At 42.5% G+C, this 13,587-nt stretch overlaps 1 protein-coding gene across 1 annotated transcript; it reads right to left on the bottom strand.

The window, feature by feature from the left end:
- Positions 1 to 891: 891 nt before the first annotated feature.
- On the bottom strand, positions 892 to 10,182 carry SRP19 (signal recognition particle 19). Its single transcript, XM_075526757.1, has 5 exons — positions 10,032 to 10,182; positions 8,310 to 8,385; positions 7,217 to 7,288; positions 5,995 to 6,106; positions 892 to 4,947 (listed from the first exon to the last, which is right to left on the bottom strand). The coding sequence occupies exons 1-5, from the start codon at positions 10,073 to 10,075 to the stop codon at positions 4,814 to 4,816; spliced, it is 438 nt and encodes a 145-aa protein (XP_075382872.1). The 5' UTR covers positions 10,076 to 10,182; the 3' UTR covers positions 892 to 4,813.
- Positions 10,183 to 13,587: the final 3,405 nt, after the last annotated feature.

The following is a 13,587-nucleotide window of genomic DNA, read 5'->3' as shown; positions in this document are numbered from 1 at the left end:
GCAGGCTACTCAGTTCCTACGTGAAGTGCCCCCTTGCGCTTTCCCAGGTCCCATACTACCAATTATTGTCAGTTTCCTCCCATCTCCCTTGACCAGTCCCTACAGTATATTCAATTCTCCCATCTTTTCAGGGCCTTTAGCAAAAGGCAGCACATTCGGTAGCTATTTTATTAGATCTGTACCTACTCTGCAGCTGCATGTGTGCTGATTGAACACCCAGCATATTAAGTGCAGTTTGGTCGGAGCAAACTGCCAACCAAAACGGAAAAACACTCATTCTCCTTGCCTTTCCTTGTCCCAGCTGGGACATAGAAAGTTTCTTCACTGGATGATGCATTACCATAGTCTTATCTCCTAATTTGACCACTTAGCTTCATGACTTACGGGAACTTACTATCTTTGAGACCTCTAGTCTTTTTATCATGCCAACCAAATTATTCAACAGGCTCAAAAGTTATAAAGCAATAGATGACAAGTGTATTTGTATTAAGCCTTTTTTTCTTCAGGGGAAAAAAAAACCCCTCTTTGAAAAGTGAGGTTATTTTATCCTAAGAGGTAAAATAACCCCATAAAGGCCAGTCTGTAACAGGAAGAAGCTAAATAAATGGTATCCAGGGACAGGACACATGGGAACAGTTCAAAGCTGTGCCAGGGGAGGTTCAGACTGGACATTAGGAAGCATTTCTGTACTGAGAGGGTGGTCAAACACTGGAACAGGCTTGCTAGAGTGGCGGTTGATGCCCCAAGCCTGTCAGTGTTTAAGAGGCATTTGGTCAACGCCCTTCATAACATGCTTTAACTTTTGGTCAGCTGTGAAGGGGTCAGGCAGTTGGACTAGACAGTTGTTGTAGGTCCCTTCCAACTGAAATTACTCTAGTCTAGTCTAGTCTAGTCTATTCTGTGCCATGCCGTGCCATTCCGTTCCATTCCAACACAGCTACATCTGCAGCTACAGACAGAGAAGGAAACAAGGGAGCCACACCATATTTCATGTTCTTGGTACCACACGTGAACATCCCAGATGCATATGCTGCCCTAAAAGGGAGTTCTGGCTACAAGGCTCTAACCACTAAAAGCACACACAAGGAACAGGATATACACACAGGCAAGTTTTTTAAGAGCAGCTATTTTCCGCAGACCTGGTCTTTGAGAAATTTACTTCATGCCTGAAGGTGGAGAACTACATATGGTCATACATTATTGTCAGTTCCTAAGTTAAAACACATTTCAAAATAACCTTTTGAAACTCACTTTCTTTACATTAAGAACTGAATAATGGTGGTTGTGCTTGTACTACAGCAGCTACATGCTATCTTCCATACATCTGAAAGAATAAAGCATCTATCTCATAAGAGCACTGAATTTTCATTTTTAGTCATTCCTTTGTTGTTTGCCTGCATCTTCAGATCTATGCCCAGTGTCAATGTTCCCCATCCGTTGCTGACACAGAAATTGTTACAAGAATTGTTACAAGGATTCTGAGCTCACACATCCATTTCAAATATTTAATGTTTGTCTAGGTACCCAAAAACAGTATAGGAAAATAACAAGTATATAATTTTAATTAGCTAGACTAATATCTTCTGGAGGGACACTATCTCAATATCCACATTCCTCACATCTCAGACGCAGAGTAAGTTCCCGCTCAACAATGCATGTCTGTCTGTGTTAATATTGCCACCTACAGGAAACCATAGACCACAGTGTCTTTTTAGTAACTATACTGCTTAAGCAAATTCTCACAGAAAATTGTAAATGCGAGACATGAAATAAATGAGACATGCATTATCACCCAGTTTTTCTCTCAAAAAAAGATTTTTTTTATTGATACCGCTGAGACCAACAGTTGCAGTATTTCTGTATTTTCACAGCAGCCTTGTCGCCACTCCCAGTCCCACAATGGCCTCTAACCATCTTCCCTGTTCCCAGTGGAGGGGAGAGGGGAAGGGTGCTGAGGAAGGGGGAAAGACCTGTGCAAGAACCTGACTTACTACCTTGACCCGCTTGTTTTTAATCCTCTAAAGAACCTAGTTTATTAATAAACAGGAAATACAGAAATGCAAGTCTGGTTTGTAAGCTTAACCCTGGCAGGAAAGGTGGAGTTGTTTAACTTTCTGATGCCGAATTTAGGAATAAATACTGCTCACACAGTGTACTTGAAAGCCAGATAGAAATCAAAAAAAGCAAAATGCTGAAGTCAGAGATGGGTGGATAAGCAGGCAGGGGTTGGGGGAATCCAACTTCAACTCCCTAATGTTAGTAACCATCTGATTTCCTAGAAGTGCCCCATTTGCTTTAAAAAAAGTCAGCTTTACCCAAAATAGCTGTAGAGCTTTCTTTGTTAATTTGATTAAATCACAGTTTTATATATTTGAGCTCAATATTACTCTTCTCAGAAATCTTTCTCAAGTCTTTTTTGGAAGATCCTTACACTGTAAAATAGCTTCACTATTTTGGGTTATTTGATTGGGAAATTTTGGTAAGTAATGCCACTAAGATTCTTTCTCAACATACGTACCATAGCACAGTCAAGTTCTTAAGATATTTAGTTTCTGGCCACTGTAAACAGATACCCCATGAGACTTTAACCTCCACATTTTTCAGCTGTCTGTGGTCTAAAGCTCTGACTTACAATACTTCAGCATAACATGATCATGACTTGAGCCAAGTCATTACCTTCCACTTAACATCATGGAACTGAGTTATCTTGTACCAATTAATTTTCATAGAGCTCTCACTTCAAATAAAGTCTCAGAAAAGTTACTCAGAACTCAGAAAAAGACAGGAATAACTTGAGCCCCACAATCCATGGGCAGTTATGGTCTTTTATATCACAAGTGTATCTTCCACTCTTGCTTGCGTCCCTCACTTGGTATTTCTCCCCATGTGGCAACTAACCTGTGGCACTTCCCTAACTCTATAGAGTGGATGTAACTAACAACCTCCGCCCATGTCCAGTTGTTTTCTGTAACAAAAAACCTTCCAGATAGCACCTGTCCCTGCTGTTCCTACCCCATGGCATTCCATAAACTCAGAGAGATACCACTTAACTAACTTTTCAAAATTTAGGTGTGTTTTCAAGGCCAGACACTCCAAAAGTAGCTCGTGTAAACTGTTAACATCAGCAGAAACTGAAGACATTTGTATACAACCGTAGTCAATTACAGCCTTAGAACACATGATATCTTCTAAGCCCTTCTACTTTAGAGAGCTTGTATACTGCTGCTCCCATACTGGTACAGGGCTTGGCCTGAGGAACTTTGTCATGGCAGCCTTTGGATTGGGTAGAACTGCAGTGAGAATGACAGCGCACCCTCTTCCTTTGTTAAAGAACACAGCACAAGAACCACGCTTACAAAGTATTACAGACAGGAAATACAATTGACTCTGAACTATTCACAAGTCAGGGGCTCTACACAGTTGCACCATCAGCACCTATCGGCATCGACTTCACGGGGCACTGGTAACTCACCATCTATTTGAAAAAGATGCAGTTGAGTGGAACAAGGAATATAAGAACATAAGAAAACTGAAACTACAAGCACAAGTAACTTGAGCAGGGATATCCTCAGTAACTTTACCAAATTTCATTACTGCAGAATAGTCATTAAATGTCTAGATACATTTTGAATGCTGTTTATCTATAAAATGAGAAAAAGGTGATGCCATAGGATAGCATACCTGATAGACAAACCCTAAAAGAGAATATTGGCACATGAAACATTTATCAAAAATAATCTGATAACTTGCTTCCAGTAGTCATCTGTGAAAGCATTTAACTGACTTTGTTTTCATATAGTAAGGATTAGAAAACTCATGCAGGATTTTTGTTTCTAAACTCAAAACAGGTACTGCTGCTTCTTTTTCAGTCTCCTTACACTAAACTATCCCTCATTTAACTTGCACAGTACATTTCTAAATTACTTTGAAGTAGCCTTGCTACTGGACAGCTGTTCTGACCAGCTCATCTTCTCCAAATAACTTTCTATCCTTGTCTGTGGACTACACAAATAAATATTTTAAGTTACCAGATATTGCAAGCCTCAGACATCTGAAATAGTATTTGACAGGTAGAAAATAAAGCTACATTTCCTAAGCTCTCAAACAACAACCCAAAATAGGATAATATAGTATCCCATATTATACAAGACACAAAAGGGAGCTATTTTTTCCAAATTATCTTAAAACTTTACAATATTATCCTTAAAATATGTCACTGACTTCTTTACAACAGGCTGTGGAGGAAACATTAACACTTTTGGAAGAAGTATTCTAGAAAATTACTTTTTTTAAAATTAACATGTCACCTTTATTAGTACACTTGACAGTTGTGGAAGATTATTAGCAAGGGACGTTTACAGAGCTGTAACTTCATTGATCTACATTTTTCTGTTAGTGATAAAGACTCTCCAGAATTAAGACAATCACTTCACTAGCAGAGATAAATGGTTTACTAAGGCAACCAGTTTTCAGATATCTAGTCTGCATAAGAATATTTATTTATTTATCAAAAGCTGCATATTTCTTCTGGAAAGATAATTCTCCCACCCACCCCATTTGCTTATGTTCTTCCACTTTTAAAAGTGGATGCTAGCTTCAGACTTGCAGGTTGTGTGTGAAGATAGATTTATTGTTACACAGATGCGAGGCAGCTACATGCATTCCAGTTCTGAGAAAAGCAGGCAGTTCTGTTCAGTTTCACCTGTTTATTTCTTGCTTGTATCTTTCACTTCCAAGCTGCAGCAAGTAATGTGTCCATCTGTATCTGTCGTAAGTACAACTATGGGATGTAACAATCATTCCAGATGCGAGCTCATTTCTTTTTCTTCCCTTTACCTTTCTTGCCTCCCTCTCCTTGCTGAAGACTTTGATCACTACCTCCCATCTTTTGGGTTCTTGTTTTCAGTTTGGGAATGGTTTCTGCAGCATACAGCATCACTGATTTACCTAAAAATACAGGGAGAGATCAATGCATGCCTACTACGTTAAGAACATTTGCATCATTTTCAAATTTAGAAACTTCAGCCCTACTTTAGTTTTCTGTTAAGCTAGATACAAAGCCTAGGACTTCTGCTTCCTTCCCCTGTGTACCTAGAAGTGTCTGAAAAACTCTTTATCAGCCTTCTTTTTTTTTTTTTAAAAAAGTGCAGCACTGATAAATGTCATAACATACTGGAGCTGGCACATAACCTGACAATCTCCGAAGTATCTACATCCTTCCTGTTACTCTTTCCCTTCACCTTTTAACGGCCTAAAATACCTGGGACAGAATGACCAGGCAAAAGCTACAAGCACTTTTAAAAAGGTAGTGCTGCCTTCCAGCAGGAATATGGTTTTAAATTGTCTCCTTCTGACCAACAGCACTCTTATGCTACTCTAGATTCTTGCTCTTTTCTTAAGATACATGCTTCTTCAGATATGTATTTGCTCCCCTTTTACACACTGATTACTCGGCAGGAAAAATGCAAAAGACTAAATTACGTGTCATTCAAGATGAACTATTCTTGTTAATTCGTTAAAGGGAACTGCCCCGTTGTTAATTTATGAAAATAGCCAGTAGAAAACTGAACTCAGTATTGTGTCTTATCAATTTGGCACCCATACTGATGCCTAGCTGATATATGTAACCTAAGAAAAAAGGTGGAATTTAGCCATTTTAATACCAAAATCTCCGTTTTGACTGTCAACAAAACAGTAAGCCAAAACTGAATGGCTGCTTTGTTCAACATGGCAATTGCACAACACTCTTCACAACTCCCTCCAAATCAAGTGCTGAAGAAACAGCAGGATTAAAGACAACAGCATTTTACAAACTCCACTCAATGCTCACACACCAGCTTGATTTGGTTGACTTGTACAGGCAAATAGATTTCACATAAAGTTGTAAAATTTATAATAGTAAAATTAATTAAACAAGCTAGTAACATAACAAAATAAACAAAGTCTTTCTGTTTCAGTAACAGATAAAGTGCCTAACCCAGGTACTCTACTCACGTGTTGGAAACTGAGGTAAACATGGGTTGCCATCATCTTGTTTGAGCTGGATTCGTACTCTACCTCTGTACTGCACGTCTCTGTTCCACTCTCTAGGATACATCTTATTTTTCTGTCATACACAAGGAGAAACTTACTATGATAAGTACTGGAATAATTTTCTGCAAAATTTGTCAGGCAAAGTCAAAGAAGCCTGGAGTTGTTCTGAACAGATGCAAACCATAACCGTAGCTCTCCAACAGTGCCACCCACCACTTAGCCATTGCAGCAGTATCCAAAGCTATAGCGTAACTTTTTCAGAAGCACTGCTGCAACCAACTACTGGTACTGAACAATTTAGTAAGTAACCTGCTACAGGGACTGTTCTACTTCCCCACCAGTCTGGACCACAGTGACACAGTTTTTTGTTTCACCTCCACAGCCACAGACCCTTCTGGACACCCAGAGACAGTATGTCAGTAAGTCACAGTCTGAGGCCCACTGCTTTTAGATACTCATAGCCTCCCTTTTTTTTAAAATGTTACAGGTTTCTTACTGGTACTGGCTATTTCACAGGCTGGTCTGCACTAACAGGAATATATTCGACTTCTTCTGAAAAGCAAAGTGATATTGTACTGGTTTTTGGGTACCAGTCACACTCTTAGATGAGGACCTAAATTCTTTAGTAAAGAACTGATAGAAAATTCAACAGTATTTTAAACTAATAATTACTTCAGAAAATGAATTGCGGAAAGTTACCTCTCTAGAAACCCAGACTCATTCCCTAACAAGAAAGTAACCAACTTAAACTATTTAAAGACCAAGCAAGTATTGCAATAAAAAATTAACATTCTCTGGCTAAAACATAACTCCAAAGGACCCTGAAGATTTCAAGCATCAGAATCCTATTCCTACATGACAAGTCATTCCAAAAGGTAATCACCTTTCATTAAAAATATGCTTTTTTAAAAGCTTAATTTGCAGAGTTGCAGCTTGCAAAATTAGTTTTTATTCTACATATCAGATATATGCAAGATATTAGCAAGAAATATCTTGGCTGATAAAAAAACCTTCTCAATTGTGATTTATCCTGTCTGTAAGAAAAGATATAATGAAAGAAGAACAGAGACACATACTAAGTTTGGGGTGGGAGGGGTGGGGGGGATGGTTGTTGTTTTTTTGGTTGTTTGGTTTTGTTGGTTTGTTTTTTGTTGTGTGGTTGGTTTTTTTTTTTTTTAATTACCTCTAATAGCACGTTGAATCCAACTGCTGCACACACATCTTGGATTTCCGTTGATGTGGGATTTTCAACAGCCTGTTGAAGCAATGTGTTGCAGTTAATTATTTTTCAGTGATGAACTACCTATACAGCAATAGTTAGCAGCTTCCCACCCTATACTCTATAACTAGAAAAAGCAGATAGGGAAAGAGAAGATACTTCAAATAATGACAAATCTACTGTAGAGGTCATCTGTGAGCACTCCTACAGTCTAGGAAACATCAAAAAAAAAAAAAGAGAAGAGAAAAGATATCAGTAAAACATGAGACAGATGAGACAGAATTAATTAGCACAGGAGCAAGTAAAGAATTGCTTAGGAAAAATAACTGAAATTAAATAACATTTATTGTATTTACAAAAAAAACCAAAAGCCATGAATCAGCAACACCAAACTTATAGCAAGGACTGAAGGAGAAAAGACTAGAAACTTTCTAGGCACAGTGCAGCTGATTCCTCCCATAGATAGATCTTTGACAACTCGCATGCTCAAGAAAGATTTTATTTTTAACTATTATCAGAAAAAAACCCCAAACCTAAGCATTGAGAATAGCCGCACTGCTTGTTAAAAATATTATAAGGAGTGAGATGATCACAAACTATTTCTGGACAGATTAAAAGCAACAACTACCAAGTCTATGTGCCACATGCATTCTAAGTTCTATCTATCTTTGACAGCAGCAAAGGGGACAGAGCACAGAATATAGGCATATATAGTCAGTCACCAAGCAAACAACCATTAGCTAGCTATTCTTTTCTGCATCACTTTCAAATTTGGCAAATTACTTATGTAGGAGATTGAGCCTTAAGTTTCTCATTACTTCACCTGCTTGCCAAAGCTGCTGCTCACATTAAAGTATACACTTAAACTTAGTGCTCTTCTACCAAATTCACATGCTGACACTAGGTTATCTTCAAATACACTGTAATTTCAAGTTATTGAGCTACTTGCCATCAGGGATAGGAAAGACGACCAGCTTTGAGATTTATTTTCCAACTCTCTATACACCACTGCATAGCAAAACAAAACATTGTATTTCCCTGCCACCCACAAAATTACTTTGTCTATAGGTATCCTTCTTCCTTCTGCTATTGTCTTCTTGTTATTCAAATATGCTGGATAAATGCAGATGAATCTAAAAAGAGAAAACTGTGAGTTTAAGTAAGTAATACCAACTCCTTAATTGTTTATGCAATACTTTCCTAGTAAAACAAAAAATAAATCTCATGGCTACAACACAAGTTCCCACAGCAGCTTAGAACAACCATTTATTTTCCCTAGACTAATTAGTAAGATGTTGCAAAACCCCATTTTGAGTTATCCAGGACACTATATGACCATTTCGCTGAAATATTCCTTGCATGACACCACTTTTTGGGGCACAGTGTGTATAAAGTGTGCTATTTATGTTAAGAAGAAAAGAAGGTTGAAAGGGAATGTTTTGACCCACTTCTTAAACCCCCGATACCTAGAAGAAAACAAAACACATTTCCCTGAAAAGAATTAAAGAAGGTTTCCTGAAAAGGTTGTGGTACACTAATTGCTGACTAAGTTCTTGATAGAAGCCAGAAGCGGGTTTTTTTTTTTCCTATGGATTTGTTGGGTTTGGTTTTTTTTTTCCCTATTCACACAGAACAACCCAGATTTGGGTACCTTACAAAGCCTCTGAAAAACTATGCTTAGAAACTTGCTTAAGATTTTTCAGTAGATTTAAATCTGTCAAGCACATACATGGGACAAGAGTGACAGAACCTCAATTATACTTCTTAATAGACAATAAAAAACCAACTAGCTGAGGCCTACAAGGAGAGGCTGAAGAATGCCTACATCTGAATGAGGAGTAATGACAGCATAAGAGAACAGGGAAGCAGAAAGTCAGCAAATAATCTGGAGCAGACTAATGTTCAGTTAGATGGAGACTGACGAGGATCACTGATCCTTACTGCCTCCAAGGAAACACCTCTTGCTGCCTCTAAAACTAGCCTGTCATCTCACTCTTATTAGTCTTCTCCTCCTGAATACCTTTTCACTGATATTTTCCCATTAGCTACAGTCCTCTTTACGAGCCAACTAGTACTTCTGCATAAGTGGCAGAGGTCTGCACAGGAAATTTTCAGTCTCATTACTGATGTTCACGACCACCAACATACTACACTGACCACCACCACCTCTTGCTCAGTTTACCTTTTCTGAGCTTTAAATGACACGATACGTTAAAAGAACGACAGGACAGTAGAGCACCGAGCACTCCAGAATCAGAAACCGCCAAATCTTAACCTCCCACTTCGACATATGCATCGCAATAACCCTCCCTGGCGCAAGACAGACCGCCGCTGCCGCGAGTCACGGAGGCAGGCGACACTGCTGGTCCTCGCCGTGCTGCACTGCATGCAGACTGCAGACAGACTGCTGCCTCTGGGAACCGACCCCACTTCACCGCCGCAACGACTGTTCGGGAGAAACTCGGCAGGCCAGCTACATCAAATTCAGCGCGCGGCCATGTTACGTGACGTGTTACTGTAATATTATCGCACACACTTGGAAATGCTACGATAGCTGCAGGCCTGACCCACCTCCCACCGTCCTGAGCCGGCACGTCCCTTCGCCACCCAGGCCGCCAGCCCGGCGCCCAGAGCTCACGCAGCCGCCCGCCCCCTCACCGCCGGCTGCGGCCCCAGCGCGCCCCGGCCGCCCCCCACTCCAAGGAAGGGTGCCGGCAGCCTCCGGCACGACGGCGGCAGCTGGTCATGCCGCTGCCTCGGAGGGCACGGCCCACGTTACCTCTCCTTGTCAGCCGGAGACGTGGCAGTGGCGGCAGCGGCCATAATAACGGCGGCACCTGCGCCGCGACGGCCGCCGACCTGCACCGGCCTCACCCCTCTTCCCCGTCGCCAGGAAATCCCGCCCCCGGCCTCCAGGTCCTGGAATCTCACTGGTCCCTGGTGCTGTCTCTAAAGCGCATCACCCTGTAAGGAGGCGCTACGTGTTCGCCGCTGGGCCGCGCGCACAGCTTCTGCCACGCATGCGCCTTTGCGGCGGGAGCGCGGGGCGGAGCGGGACGGGACGGGACGGGACGGGACGGGACGGAGGGCTGGGCGGCCGGCGGCGGTGGGTGGCTGCGGCGGGGGCAGCCGGACGGGCCTGGTTGGGAAGCGAGCTCAGCGGCGCCCAGGGCTGAGAAGCCAGAAACTCTTCGGTCAATACCGGAAACGTTATGCGAGAATGACCCAGTACTGAGAAGTCGCTGTGGTAGCTTGCTGCATGTAAGGGGGCATAGGCCGTACCGCCTGTCTGGGCTGCGTATACAAATGTAGAGAAACCCCATCGAGGGTGGAGTGTGAAGAGCAAGCCAAGACTCAGTTCAAGCTGACAGATCGACTGATGTCTCTCATAAGTCACCAATGAGCAGAAGATGACGCCGCGTGCTAGAGGGTGCTGTTCCTGTTCAATGCCTTGTGCGGTACTTAGCAGAGCGAAAACCTGGTGGGAGGCCTGGCAGCTGCAACCAGCTCCGCCTGTCACGCGTGTGGAGCGTGCAATAATACTGCTTCTAGGAGAGTGCAGCAGTGATGATACGTACCCTGAATGCAGTACAAGTGCTAATAAAAGATGAGCCCAGAGGGTGGTGATCAGTGGCGCAAAGTCTAGTTGGAGCCCAGTAACAAGCAGTGTGCTCCAGGGGTTAATACTGGGTCCAATCGTGTTTTAACATCTCCATTAATGATCTGGATGATGGGGCACAGTGCACCCTCAGCAAGTTTGCTGATGACACCAAACTGGGAGGAGGGGCTGATATGCCAGAAGGTCATGCTGCCATCCAGAGGTACCTGGACAGGCTGGAGAAATGGGCTGACAGGAGCCTCATGCAGTTTAACAAGGAGAAGTGCAAAGCCCAGCACCTGGGGAGGAACAACCCCAGACAGCAGTACATGCTGGGGGCTGCCCAGCTGGAAAGCAGCTCTGCGGAAAAGGCCGTGGGGGTCCTGGTGGACACCAAGTTGAACATGAGCCAGCAATCTGCCCTTGCTGCAAAGAAGGTGAATGGTATCCTGGACTGCATTAAGAGGAGGGTTGCCAGCAGGTCAGGGGAGGTGATCCTTCCCCTCTACTTGGCACTGGTGAGGCCACACCTGGAGTGCTGGGATCACCAGTACAAGAGAGACATGGACACAGTGGAGAAAGTCCAGTGACGGGCCACCAAGATGATGAAGGGACTGGAGTATCTCTCCTAGGAGAAAAGGCTGAGAACTGGGACTGTCCAGCCTGGAGAAGAGAAGGCTCAGGGGGATCTCACCAATGTATATACATACCTGCAGGGAGGATGCAAAGAGAACGGAGCCAGGCTCTTTTCAGTGGTGCCCAGTGACAGGACCAGAGGCGATGGGCACAGACTGAAACACAGGAGGTTCCCTCTGAACATCAGGAAACACTTTGTGACTGTGATGGTGACTGAGCGCTGGCACAGGTTGCCGAGGGAGGTGGTGGAGTCTCCATCCTTGGAGATACTCAAGAACCGTCTGGACATGGTCCTGGGCAACTGGCTGTAGGTGACCTGCTTGAGCAGGGGGTTGGACCAAATGACATACAGAGCTCCCTGCCAGCCTCAACTATTTGGTCACTCTGTGAATTTCACAGGGCATATTTTCTGCATTGTTACACTCACCAGTTAAACTTCATGCAGCAGCTATGTACCAGGACAAAGAACTGAAGGTATTTATTAAATATTTATCCATGTTCTTATATTTTTTTTCTGCTCCACCAAAACATCCAGCTCCCCACAATGAAATACTGAAGAGGAGGATACCGAGGCCCAGTGCAACACAGTGGTATTCCCAGGGGAGAGCTGCAAGTACAGTTCATGAAATCTTGGAAGAGTTAAGAGTTATGGAGAAGCTTCAGAAAGAATCAGAGTGGCATTTGGCAGTGATTAACAAGCTATTTGTCTGTTCGGTCTTTTGAATGATGGGCAGGTTTGTTGTCTTCTGTCTTTGCTCTCATTATTTCAGAAGTGAATACACTGTACGAAGTGCTACAGAAAATACAAACAGTGCAACTGTGTGGCCTCAGCAGTAGCGGCTTTCGAAAATGTGACTGCAGCTGTCCGGTAGCAAGGCAGTGATTTGGCAGCGCCTCACAAACATGACTCAACAAGCTCCTCAGCTAAAAAAAGGTTATGTAAATGAGGTGTGTCAAGTTACAAAGGAAGCTTTTGATGCAATAGTTGTCCAGTGCTAAAGACAGATTTTTGGAGGGTTATCTCCTGATTACCACCAAGCTGGCTGATACAGAGTTAAGTGTACCTCTCTAAGAGGTAATCTATTACAAATAATTACTTAGATATTTTTTGTTGCTTAACAACAAAATGTTCTCATCTTGTTAACACTAGCTTGGTAAGGCATTTCCTGTGTTGTTCTTTCTTTGCACGGTGTTTTTCTTTTAAATTTCCACTGCAAACACACACTCATGTACCTGTTAAATCATTTTCCATTGAGATCCCTACAACCCAAAAAGTGTTAGAGCTGCTATTACCTTGGGAGTTGTTGTCCTGTTGGCCAGGTTTTCAGTGCTTAATCTGTGCATCAGCCACAGTGGCAGAAGCTTGTTCCGTCAACTGTTGTCACCTGCATTCAGCAAGACAGAGGCAGGCTGTAGGACAGGGAAGGAGGAAGGTGAGCAGGTCAGCAGCCTTTGTAGCCTTGGCCTACAAGTGTTTCACCTGCATGCCCCCTGCATGGCAATCGGATACTGCAGTGGTGGGGTTGTGCTTCCCAAACATTGGGCTGTGGTCCCTGTGACTGGGGAGAAGGTCTTAAAGCTAAAAAAGTCTTCAGCAACTGTTTATGCCATTTAATCCTCCATGACTGTACATAGAATGTGAACTGTGGACAGACCAGTTTTCATTATATTCCCCGTGTCTCCATGCAGGCATGCAGTATGCAGGGCATACTTACAGCCTGACCATTGCATGAAATGTGGTCAAATTAAGCTTATTGCCGTTTGGTTTTGTCAAATAATATGCATAGCCCCTTCTTTCTGGGACACATAGGGTTGAACCCACCAAAAGGGTATAAACATAGCTCGCTCTCTGAAGGACAGTGCTCTAGCAGAGTTTAAATCCAAGAACAGTCTAATGCTTTTAGGAAAAAATGCTAAGAAATATTTATTTGGTATTAGCACAGCTTCATAAACAATTAAATAAAACTAATGAATAGGCTAAAACTTAATGAACAAATATTAAAATTTACTTCTTCACACTGTTTTTTCCCCCCTTTAGATTTCTGCAATGTTTTTAGTTTCTCAGTTACTGTGTAAAGCAATTTCTGGTGCATAATGGGCT

The sequence above is a fragment of the Mycteria americana genome, chromosome Z, assembly GCF_035582795.1.
Source record: "Mycteria americana isolate JAX WOST 10 ecotype Jacksonville Zoo and Gardens chromosome Z, USCA_MyAme_1.0, whole genome shotgun sequence".
NCBI classification, from domain to species: domain Eukaryota; kingdom Metazoa; phylum Chordata; class Aves; order Ciconiiformes; family Ciconiidae; genus Mycteria; species Mycteria americana.
Note: the sequence above shows the minus strand (reverse complement) of the source record. Positions and strands in the feature narration are given on the sequence as shown.